Below are 12604 nucleotides of genomic sequence, written 5' to 3' on the forward strand. Positions count from 1 at the left end.
ATGTGTGGGTAATTTTGATAGGACCTTCTCTCTAACAGGGTTAGTCACTGGGAATTGCCTCTTCCCCTGGGAAAAACCCACTTTTATATCTCATTTTAAAACAGACCTCAAAGTGTCTTTGAAAATAAAATTACTTTGCTACCTTTTCATTTTCTTGCTGCCTCACTCTCTGCAAGGAGACTCCACTTTTCTCACAGGGCATCTCCTGCTACAATGTCTAATCCTAATTTTGCTTTACAGTCACACATGCTAAATTAGGAAAGATTTTAGTTATATAGTTTTTATTGAGCTGTCAACGTGTTGTGAAAAGTAGATGCTAACCAGGGTGCTAAATTTTTTTCCATCAAGTTTAACTATGTAAATTTACAATGTTAGGTTTTTTCCTATTGGTTGTTAGTCTAGTGTTCATCAGAATATTCAGAACAACAGCCTTAAGTTTTCCCAACCTTCTTATACTTTGACTATCGGTGCAGGACCATGCCTTTCTTGAATTCCTCTTTATGTCAGTTCCTCCACTCCTTGACGACTTGAAAAACATCATCTTATGATACTTGGACATTTCTTCTCAACACATAAGGATTTTCAAATCAAACCAAGCTTTTTTTCTTCTCTGTCTCTTGTCCTCTTTTCTTCTGCCAGCATCTTACAGTTCATGATTTGGCAACTCCGTACAGGAGACTCCAGAGCCACCAGTCACATGAGAATGAAGGCAAGAAAAGAAAGGACCAGATGGCATCAAAAGATATGCCTTTCTAGGTCATTTGTGGTTAAGCTTGCAATCTGGTTACCAGCAGGGAGACTGGGGGAAAGGTTGGAGAGCAGCACAGCACAATTGTAAGGGAAGAAGAATTTTGTCAAACAATTCGTTTTGTAATTTGCTGGAGAGAAAAAACTTACATATGGAAGATAATGGATTTTCTGATTTAACTTTCCAGTTTACACAGGGAATCTACTGCATTTACTTAAAGGGGCATATAAGCACATGGAAAAACTGTGTATAATATTTGAATGGCCACTTTGAAAAGTGTGGCTCCGCCTTGGTCAGTTGCTATCCTTTCAACTTCCATTAACCCTTTGTTATTCTATTCTCCTAATGCCTGATTCACTTACAACTATTAATACAAAAACTGGAGGAAATAACATTTGGCTCCCCCACATATACCTGTCCCCTTAGAAAAGCAGAGGACATCATTCACTACTCATCCTTCATGAGGACCCAACTTACAAAATATGAACAATGGCATCACTGGCCTTTGTGAGACATATCTCAGGGTATGTTTTCTTGGTATAAACTATATCTTGGACCACATTTAAAACTACTTGACTGAAGAAATGTTCAGTAGTGGAACCCTTCTACCCTGTTGGTGGGAATGTAAATTGGTCCAGGGACTATGGAGAACAGCATGCGTGCATGCTGAGTCGCTTCAGTCATTTCTGAATTTTTGTGACTCTGTGGACTGTAGCCCACCAGTCTCCTCTGTCTGTGGGATTCTCCAGACAATACTGGAGTGGGTTGTCATGCCCCCCTTCAGGGGATCTTCCTTAACTAGTGATCAAACTCACATCTTTTAGATCTGCACTGGCAGGCAGGTTCTTTACCACTAGCACCACCTGGGAAGCCTGGAGAATAGTATCAGTTCAGTTCAGTTCAGTCGCTCAGTCGTGTCCGACTCTTTGCGACCCCATGAATCACAGCATGCCAGGCCTCCCTGTCCCTCACCAACTCCCGGAGTTCACCCAAACTCATGTCCATCGAGTCGGTGATGCCATCCAGCCATCTCATTCTCTGTCATCCCCTTCTCCTCCCGCCCCCAATCCTTCCCAGCATCAGAGTCTCTTCCAGTGAGTCAACGCGTCACATGAGGTGGCCAAAGTATTGGAGTTTCAGCTTTAGCGTCAGTCCTTCCAATAAACACCCAGGATTGATCTCCTTTAGAATGGACTGGTTGGATCTCCTTGCAGTACAAGGGACTCTCAAGAGTCTTCTCCAACACCACAGTTCAAAAGCATCAATTCTTTGGCGATCAGCTTTCTTCACAGTCCAACTCTCACATCCATACATGACCACGGGAAAAACCATAGCCTTGACTAGACGGACCTTTGTTGGCAAAGTAATGTCTCTGCTTTTTAATATACTATCAAGGTTGGTCATAACTTTCCTTCCAAGGAGTAAGCGTCTTTTAATTTCCTGGCTGCAATCAGCATCTGCAGTGATTTTGGAGCCCAAAAAAATGAGAAAAAAATGAAGTCAACAGTTAAGTTTTTGCACAAAGTCATGCAATTAATGTGGAGAAGGAAATGGCAACCCACTCCAGTACTCTTACCTGGAAAATGGAGGAGCCTGGTAGGCTACAGTCTATGCAGTCGCGAAGAGTCAGACACAACTGAGCAACTTCACTTTCATTTTTTACTTTCATGCATCGGAGAAGGAAATGGCAACCCACTCCAGTATTCTTGCCTGGAGAATCCCAGGGACAGAGGAGCCTGGTGGGCTGCCGTTATGGAATCACACAGAGTCAGACATGACTGAAGCTACTTAGCAGCAGCAGCATGCAATGTATAACTTTAAAATAATCCAAGCACATATTTGCTTAGGAAGTAAATCTCTCATTCATATTCTTTTTTTTTTTTTTTAGAATTTATGTTAGCATGATAAGAACATAGCATAGGATCTGACCTCTTAATTTTTAAGTATACATACATTATTTTTTTCATTGGAATATAGTTGCTTTTAAAATGTTTTGTTAGTTTCTGCTGTATAGAAAATTGAATCACCTATACTTATATCCTTTTTTTTTTTTTAATTTCTTTCCCATTTAGGTCACCATAGAGTTTTGAGTCGGAGAAGGCAATGGCAACCCACTCCAGTACTCTTGCCTGGAAAATCCCAGGCAAGAATACTGGAGAATAGTACAGAGGGTCCTTAAAAAACTGAAAACAGAGTTACCATATAATCCTGCAATTCCACTCCTGGAGCATATATCCAGAGAAAACTCTAACTCAAAAAGATATATACACCCCAATGTTTATTGCAGCACTATTTATTAATAGCTAAGACATGGAAGCAACCTAAATGTTCACCAAGAGATGAATGATAAAGGAGATGTGGTTGTGTGTAGACACACACACACACACACATATAATGGAATGTTAGCCATAAAAAAGAATGAAATGCGATTCGCAGCAACATGGATGAACCTAGAGATTATCAAATTAAGTGAAGTAAGTCAGATACAGAGAAAGATGTCATATGATATCACTTATTTGTGGAACCTAAAAAAGTGATATAAATGAATTTATGAAACAGAAATAGACTCACAGACATAGAAAATAAAATTATGGTGGGGAGCTAAATTAGGAGTTTGAATTAACATATACACACTTCTATATATAAAACAAACAAGGATCTACTGTATAGCACAGGGAATTATATTCAGTATTTTGTAGTAGCCTATAATGGAAAAGAATCTGAAAAAATATATATACATATATACACACACACACATTTATATAAAACCAAATCACTTTGCCGTACACCTGAAACTAATGCAACATTGTTAATTAACTACACTTTAGTTTTAAAGAATGGTCTAAAAAACTGACTTGACTGAAGAAATGTTCAATAGTGACTAACAGTACTTTGGAGGGGCAGTCTGCCTTCCTGGTTCATTTAGACATTACTTGCATCTTGACTCCTTTGGCCTGGGCAATTCCTGATTTGACAGTGCTGTTGCAGATCACCAGACTGCTGAACTTGGTTGATATTTCCTTATAGAATTCCAACTCAGTTGTTTTGTTGTGAGTGAAAAAATCTAAAGTATTTTTAATTTTAGGTTTAAACTTGGTCCCAATATTTGAATTTTAAATTCTCTACTGTTTTAATTACCATGCTTTTTTCATAAATAAATTCAGTATCCTTTAAGTTTTAACCTCTTTTATTAGGCTATGTTCTTCAATTATAATCTCTTCTTTCATTTAGATTCTGTCACCCTTAATATCTGTATGACTCATTTCATTTTGAACCAACTGTAACAAAATATATTTCATTCTGTAGTCTAGATTATAAACTGTTAAAATTTACCTTTCTTTTTTTACCTCTCTCACTCAAGCGTCTAGAACATTGCTGAGTATACAAAAGTCATGTAATAAATATACAACTGAATGATTTTTTAAAAGGAAAAAACCAACATTTTAATATTGTTAGTTGATTTCTGCCTAGATTTTATTTTTTCACATCAAAGCATAGTTCATTTTATTCATCTTTTTTATCTTTATCATTTTTTAAATTTATCTAGTTGATTTACACTGATGTGCCAATCTCTGCTGTACAGCAAAGTGATTGTTATACATACATATGTATATATTCTTTAAAATATTCTTTTCCATTATGGTTTATCCCAGGAGATTGGAAATAGTTCCCTGTACTATACCTGGGACTTTGTTGTTTATCCATTCTAAAAGTAATATTTGCATCTACCAACCCCAGACTCCCAGTCCATCCCTCTCCGGCGCCCCTACCACCACCACCCACCTTGGGAACCACAAGTCTGATTTCTGTGTCTGTGAGTCTGTTTTATATGTAGATACATTAATTTGTGCCGTATTTTAGATTCCACATGTATGTGATATCATATGGTATTTGTCTTTCTCTTTCTGAATTACTTTAGTATGATAATCTCTACTTTTATCCATGTTGCTGTACATTCTGCTTAGATTTTAATATGACTTTAACTTAGATTTTACAAAACAGGAAACTGACCCACCCATTTTTTTTTCTGCACCGCCCACCCCCCGCCATTTTTTCTTGATATGCAACTGTAGTAAGGAGTCATCTGAAACTTCTTAAACTAAAAGTTCTATATATGTACTGAATTTCTGGGCTTAAATATGACAAGTTATTCCTCTGGCAAAATACTTGTTAACTTTGCAATTTTTTTTTAGATGATTGAATTCAGAGCCCTCTTGGGAGCCTCTAATTATTGCAAGAGAACCACCAGTCTCTTCACCCTCCAGTCATATCACATGAGTTCAGTTATTAGGCATATGCTATAATAATCCTAATGAAGAGTTTAAAGGCCCTTTTTACTGTGGACCTTATTTTGTTTAGTTTTAGTCTGTGATTATGTGAGAGTCCTCACCTAAGAAATTTTCCAATTAAAAATTAAAATTCTGTGATTTTGGTTTGCACATCAGGGGAGGAGAGTGACTTTAAAATTGTTAAATCTCATTAACCAGGAATCCATTGATAAACTTTTAAGGAAAATTAAAAAATATATATTTTTCTTTACCCACATCAGTTATGTCAGGTTTCAGCCTGGAGCCAATAACTAGATTTGAGTTATTGAACTCAATAAAGAGATTTGGAATGGAAATGCTAACAGACCTCTAACTATGCTGGCTAGTAGGTACTAGAAGAATCTTGACAATTCATCAGCCAAACCTCACTTCACTCCCCTTAACATCCTTGCCTGTCAATGACATAATTGACTGCCTTCTGCTATCCCTCCTTGAACTTGCTAGCATTTGAGAATTTCTCTTGACATTATTTCTTATGTATTAAGACAGAGAAAGCATAGCTTGATGGGTGAGATAGTAAACCATCTGCCCGTCTTTGAGGAGAAAATGGAGGATGTGTTTTGTTCTTGCGGCAGTTGACACAGTTGCTAAATGTTCAATTATAGTTCTTTAAGGAATAGGGCTAATTTGTGAACACATTTGTAGGTTTTCTTTTCAGATATACTACTGACTTCTGGATTAAGTTATACATTATGAACTGCAGAACCAGATATGTAAACTAATATTGTTTCAGGGTGAAATTATGTATCCAGAATTCTCATCATGGTAATCATAGTTCCTATAGGGTACATGGGCTTCTCTGGTAGCTCAGCTAGTAAAGAATCTGCCTGTAATGGAAGAGAACTGCATTCGATCCCTGGGTTGGGAAGATCCCCTGGAGGAGGGCATGGCAATGCATTCCATTATTTTTGCCTGGAGAATCCCCATGGACTGAGGAGCCTGGTGGGCTATGGTCCAGGGACTCACAAAGAGTCAGACACGACTGAGCAACTTAGCACAGCACAGCAGAACACCAGGGTACATGGAATGTAAATTCATGAGGCTCTCTGTTAGCATATACAGGAAACATTTCCCTAACCTGCCCACAGGATGAGTGTGTTAAAGAATACAGTGACTTTTGGTGAAGAATGCTGTTACCAAGCTTTTTTCCAGGTGAAGAATATTGGAGGTGGGTAGTATGAGAGGGGAGAGAAAGAAAGAGAAATAAAAAGGAAAAGCTAATGATAGCTGATACACTTAGATATTAGGAAGCAGGGGACTATTTTATAGGTTGTTGATTCAGTGCCTGGAGTTGACCTTAGAGCCATGGATTTTTGTCTAACCCTATCCTCATTGGCCACAGAATTTTGCTGTTTTTGTTGTGTTGGATCATATGAAGTTGTCATTTTTATAAGTGAGAAATGGCTGAGTATCAGAAATTTTATATGGTTTAAACTAATGCATAATAATATAAACTGGCTACAGTTGTGGAGAGGAGTGTGTGTCTGTGTGTGTGAATGAAAGGTGGAAGGAGGAAATGGACCTTTATGAGCCTTTTCGGGTAGTGAAGCTGAAAACCTCTAACCGAGCCTTTGGTTTTATACATTCAAAATCAAATACAGTTGCCCAATGTTTTCCTATTTCTGCATTAATACAGTCGAGAAAGTTTATGGGACTGGTTAAAATTAAATCACCTGTGACAGAGATTACCATTGGGGATAATAATCTGAAGTGACCAGTGTCTGCAGTATACAACAAAAGTGGCAGAAAACTGAAAGCCAGTAGGCACACCTACACTTGAATACAGATACTTTTTTGAAACTGAATAATGTGCAAGTTCTTATTTGTCTTAAAATAGGCTTTAAGATGTTTTTAGTGGAATATTCAGACTGCTGATTTGACTTACCTTTGTCTTTCTTAGACGAGCTCATCTTCGCCTGTGTTTAGAACGCTTAAAAGTTCTGATTCCACTAGGACCAGATTGCACCAGGCACACAACACTTGGTTTGCTCAACAAAGCCAAAGCACACATCAAGGTAGGAATTTTTTTTTTAATCATATTTTCACATGACTCTCTCAGTCCTACTCTCTTTTTAGTAGTGATTTCTGTCCACGTATATCAGCTAGCTCACAATGCTCTCCTTTAATGACTGACCTCAAGAGAAATTTTCTGAAAATTTAACGCTAATCTGACAGGAGCAACATAACCTGATTACACGAAATTGTTTTGACAGCATGGCCATTTCAAGAGCCTGGAATACTAGGAAAATAACACTCTGCTGATACCCGAAGGAAGGCACTTGTGCCCTCTGGTGGAGATGACTTCATTTGGCTGTGTCCCTCAGTGTTTTTCCATCAAACTATACTGCAGGGCAGGTTTCTTTTATGGCAATAACTTGACAGACTTTGAAAATTCCATATTGTTCTAGCAATGTAGCATTCATTATACACACACACACAAAGTGAAGAAGGAACTATTTTTGATGTTTAAAAATATATATTTATGTTGTTTTTATACACACATATACTTGTATAGTCATTCATGTTTTCTCTGTTAAAGAATAAATCTTCTGAGATGTTAGGGAGGAATTAGTTTTACTGTTTGTACTGTACAACACACAAACTTAAATATCACTGTATCATTTCAGAAACTTGAAGAAGCTGAAAGGAAGAGCCAGCACCAGCTAGAGAATCTGGAACGAGAACAGAGATTTTTAAAGCGGCGACTGGAACAGCTGCAGGGTCCTCAAGAGATGGAACGAATACGAATGGACAGCATTGGCTCAACTATTTCTTCAGATCGTTCTGATTCAGAGCGAGGTAGGCAGTGAGCTTCTTCCCTAATGAAACACAAAACATCCCTGTCTCAGAATTTAGAGAGGGTAGGATGGGTGGCATTGTGTTTGCTTCCTTCTTCTACGCCAACACTGTATGTAGCGTTCTAGATTTTATGCAGTCACAACATGGTCTAGCAATGCCTATATGAACTATAGAACATTTTTTCTTGATGATATATATATATATACATATATATATATCTCAAATATTCCACTTTGAAAAAATTTTAAAGTTTTCTGAAGGAAATTGTTGAGTTCTCATATACCCTTTACCCAGGTTCCTCTAATGTTAATATCTTATGTTAACCATAATACAGCTATTGAAACCAAGAAATTAACATTCATACAATACTATTAATCTATTAACCTTATTCAGATTTCACTACTTTTCCTAGTAATGTTCTGTGTCTGATCCAGGATCCAGTGTAAGATCTCCATTGCCTTAGAAATATTTCTTCAGTCTTTCTTTCATGACCATGACACATTTGAAGAATATTGGTCAGTTATTTTATACAGTGTTCTCAATTTGGGTTTATCTGATGTTTTCTATTAGACTGAGGTGTTACACATTTGAGGGAAGAAATACCACAGAAGTGATGTTGTGCCCTTCTTAGTTCATTGTATCAGGAAGATACATGACGTTGATATGTTTTATTACTGGTGATGTTAATTTTTATAACTGTATTTTAAAGTACCACACCCTCCAGTTCTCGTTATATCTGTCCCAGAACATTTGTCTTCGGCAGAATTAAAGAACAAAAAACAACCAGAAAAGAAATTGTAATTGTTTGAATTTTACTGATCTGTTCATCTATAGCTCCCACCACATCAGGCCTCACACCACAATAAAAGATCCCAGAGGTGAACTCTGGTCACTTCATATTTGGGAAACTAGAGCTCACAAGATTTTGAGGATTCTGAAACAAAGAGAAAATTTTGTAAAATTTCTTTTTATTATGGAAATTTGAAAAAAAATTTAATTATTTTTGGTTGCTGTGCAAGGACTTTCCTCTAGTTGTAGTCTAGAGGTTCCTCTAGGCTACTCTTTCATTGCAGTGTACAAGCTTCTCATTGCAGTTAACTTCTCTTGTTCGGCTCTAGAGCCCGGGCTCAGTAGTTGTGGCATATGGGCTTAGCTGCCCTGAGGTACGTGGAATCTTTCTGAACCAGGGATTGAACCCATATCCCCTGCATTGGCAGGTGGATTCTTAACCACTGGACTACCAGGGAAGTCCTATTATGGAAAATTTAAAACATTATACTAAAGTAAATAGAAAAATGAACTCTCATGTATCCAATATCCAGCTTGCACAGCTGTCAACATTTTGTCATTCTTTTTTCACCTGTTCTCTACTCCCCATATGCCCTGACCATTTCTTCTGAAGTTTTCAAAATCAAATCTCAGGTAACATTTCATTTTGTTCCTAAATATGTCAGTATGTATCTTTAATAAATAGGACTTTAAAAAATACATAATACTGTTAGAACGTCCCATAAAATTGAGTTGGCCAAAAGTTCATTTGATTTTTTCCATAAGATGGGTCTAGTATTGCTTAGTTGTGTTTAATTTCATTCACAACATTATTAGATTGTATTGTGATAGCTCTCATATCAGTGTGCATATTTTTAAAAACTTTAGTGAATTTTCATGTAGCCATTTTAATATTGAAGATGGAAGAAAAAAACATTTTCAGAATATTATATTATTTCAAGAAAGGTAAAAATGCAACTGAAACATAAAGATTTGTGCAGTGTATGGAGAAGTTGCCGTGACTAATCAAATATGTCAAAAGTAGTTTGTGAAGTTTCATGCTGGAGAATGCTTCACAGTCAGGTTGAAGTTGATAACAATCAGATTGAGACATTAATTGAGAACAGTAAACGTTATACCACATAGGAGACAGTTGACATACTCAGAATATCCAAATCAAGCACTGAAAATCATTTGCATCAACTTGATTATGTTAATCGCTTTGTCTGGTTCCACATAAGTAGAAAAAAACCCTTCTTGACTATATTTCTGCATGCGATTCTCTGCTGAAACATAACAAAAGCATTGTTTTTAAATCAAATTGTGACGGACAATGGAAAGTGGATACTGTACAATGATGTGGAATGGAAGACATCGCAGAGCAAGCAAAATGAACCACCACCAACGACATCATCCAAAGGTTATCTTGTGTATATGGTGGAACTGGAAGGAGTCCTCTATTATGAGCTCCTTCTGGAAAACCAAATGATTAATTACAACAAGTACTGCTCCCAGTTAGACCAAGTGAGAGCAGCACTCAATGAAAAGCATCTATAATTAGTCAACAGAAAATGCATTATCTTCCATCAGGGTACCACAAGACTGCTTGTTTCTTGGATGACCAGGCAAAAACTGTTACAGCTTGACTGGGAAGTTCTGATTCATCTGCTATATCCACAAGACATTCCACTTTCTGATTTCCATTTATTTCAGCCTTTACAAAATTTTCTTAATGGAAAAAATCTTAGTTCTCTGGAAGACTGTAAAAGGCACCTGGAACAGTTCTTTACTGAAAAAGACCAAGTTTTAGGAAGATGGAATTATGAAGCTGCCTGAAAAATGGCAGAAGGTAGTAGAACAAAACTGAATTTGTTGTTCAGTAAACTGCTTGGTGCAAGTGAAAAATCTGTCTTGTATTTTTACTTAAAAACCAAAGAAACTTTATGGCCAACCCAATAAAATCAGATAACCCTATTTTATGTCATCTAACATCCAGTCTCTGATAGATTTTTCTCAAAAAAGGCATCTTACCATTGGTGTGTTTGAATCAGAATCCAAAGTCTACATTTGTTTGTACCTTTTAAGGTACAGTTGGCCCTTGAACAGCACAAATGTGAAACTGCATAGGTACATTTATATGTAGATATTTTTCATTAAATATGTGCTACAGTACTACATGACCCATGGTTGATTGAATCTGCAGATACGGAGGGCAGTAGATTCAGATTTTTGTCTGTGTGAGGGTTGGCATCCTTAACCCCCCATGTTGTTCAAGGGTCAACTATACTTCTGTAGTTTTCCCTTTCCCACTTTTTTTTCAATGCCATTTATTTGTTATAGAACCTGGGAAACTGGATAATTCTTCTTACAGTTTCCCACATTCTAGATGTGGCTGAATGAATCTTCATGGTGTCATTTAACATGTTCTGCCCTCATATTTCTTGTAAACTGGTTGATAAGTCTAGGGGTTTGATTATATTCAAGTTTTTTTTTTGGAGGCACAGATACTTCATAGGTGGTGCTGTGTACTTCCTGTGCATCAGTGTTAAATTGTCCCACGCTAGTGATAACATTGGTCATTGGGTTCAGATGATGTCATCTTGATACATTAATGCAAATGTATCAACCTTTTACTTAATAGTTTGTTATTAATGATTGTTGCCTTGATCATTATTTCGTTAGGTGTCCCAAAATAGTGATTTTCTATCATTGTTGTGTTTATTAACTTTTTCTTCTTTAAAGAACATTTTTTCATCAACTTTCTGGTTACCTTCAAATAAAGCTTTACTGGAAAGATGGGATAAGTGCTGTTTTTGCTTTATCAATTTTCTGAGTAATGAGTTGGCACCTTAGCAACCTCCAGAGGTAACTTTTTTGTTTAGCTCTTTGTTTTTGATTATCTTGTAAACTCATATTTTCTCATGTACTGAATATGTCCCAATCCACTGTAGTCATTCTTGTTAATTCTTTTTAATACCCGAATTTCCCATATTCTGTGGGAACCTTTCAAATAGGTTTTTCACACAACCCTAGGAGTTCTTGGATTTGTTGTCATGTAAAAGCTTACTATTTTTGTGTGGCACTTGGTGAACAGTAGTTCACCAGAAACAGCAGCAAGAGCCTCGAGGTCATAATGCATTTATGAGTGAGAGGCATAGCAGAAATAATCCTGCATAAGGAGGTAGACCTTTGTCCTTGTCTTTCTTTTGCTGGCTACTAAGCTGTGTGATCTTGTTGAGTCTTCAGGCTTTAGCTGCCCTTGCTGCTATTATCTCCTCCTTGTACCCACCCCACCTCCAAATTTCAGAGAGGTAGTATGTCTTCATCATACCACTCCTGTTCTTACCTGGCAGCCCTCTGTTAGGGGAATTTTAAATTCAGCATGCTCTGTTGGATAGGGTGTTTTGATTTTGTTTCCCCAGTGTAGGTCGGATGAGTGTTCTGTGATCTAGGAAACACTAAATAGCCTGTGAAGGATTAATGGATATGAAGAAAATAGTTATGTATTCACAGGATTATTTGTACAGTTTGTTTGGATAACTGAGTGCATTTTAAAAGATTGCTAAAACTTTCTTGAAAATTATATTCTTCAAAATAACTTGTTCTGTCTTCTTGTGCTCAGCTAGAATCCACTTTTCTAAAGCAACTGTGATCAGTGTGAACCGTTAAAATCAGTGCCAATATGAAACATCAGGCTTTTGAACTGTTTAAAAAAAAAAGTATTGCTTTTTATGTATATTGCTGATTGCATATGTAGTATTCAACAATTAAAATACAGTATGTATAGATAGCTGGGTCACATATGTATTTAGATTTTATCGTTTTGTTTTTGAAATAAAGTTAAATACCACCAGTATTTAAAGTAAAATGGCAATGGCACCCCACTCCAGTACTCTTGCCTGGAAAATCCCATGGACGGAGGAGCCTGGTGGGCTGCAGTCCATGGGGTCGCTACTAGCTG

General features: G+C 37.0%; 1 protein-coding gene across 3 annotated transcripts in view; it reads left to right on the forward strand.

Moving 5' to 3' along the window:
- MXI1 (MAX interactor 1, dimerization protein) overlaps positions 1 to 12604 on the forward strand; it is a 93354-nt gene that overhangs the window by 77637 nt on the left and 3113 nt on the right. For all 3 annotated transcript variants that reach the window (XM_055424682.2, XM_055424681.2, XM_055424683.2), the window contains 2 exons: positions 6977 to 7091; positions 7704 to 7875. In XM_055424682.2, coding sequence (XP_055280657.1) covers positions 6977 to 7091; positions 7704 to 7875 — 287 coding nt within the window. The remainder of the gene's footprint in view (positions 1 to 6976; positions 7092 to 7703; positions 7876 to 12604) is intronic.

Source organism: Moschus berezovskii, chromosome 12 (genome assembly GCF_049115385.1).
Source record: "Moschus berezovskii isolate FMDL1 chromosome 12, NW_MosBer_1.0, whole genome shotgun sequence".
Taxonomy (NCBI): domain Eukaryota; kingdom Metazoa; phylum Chordata; class Mammalia; order Artiodactyla; family Moschidae; genus Moschus; species Moschus berezovskii.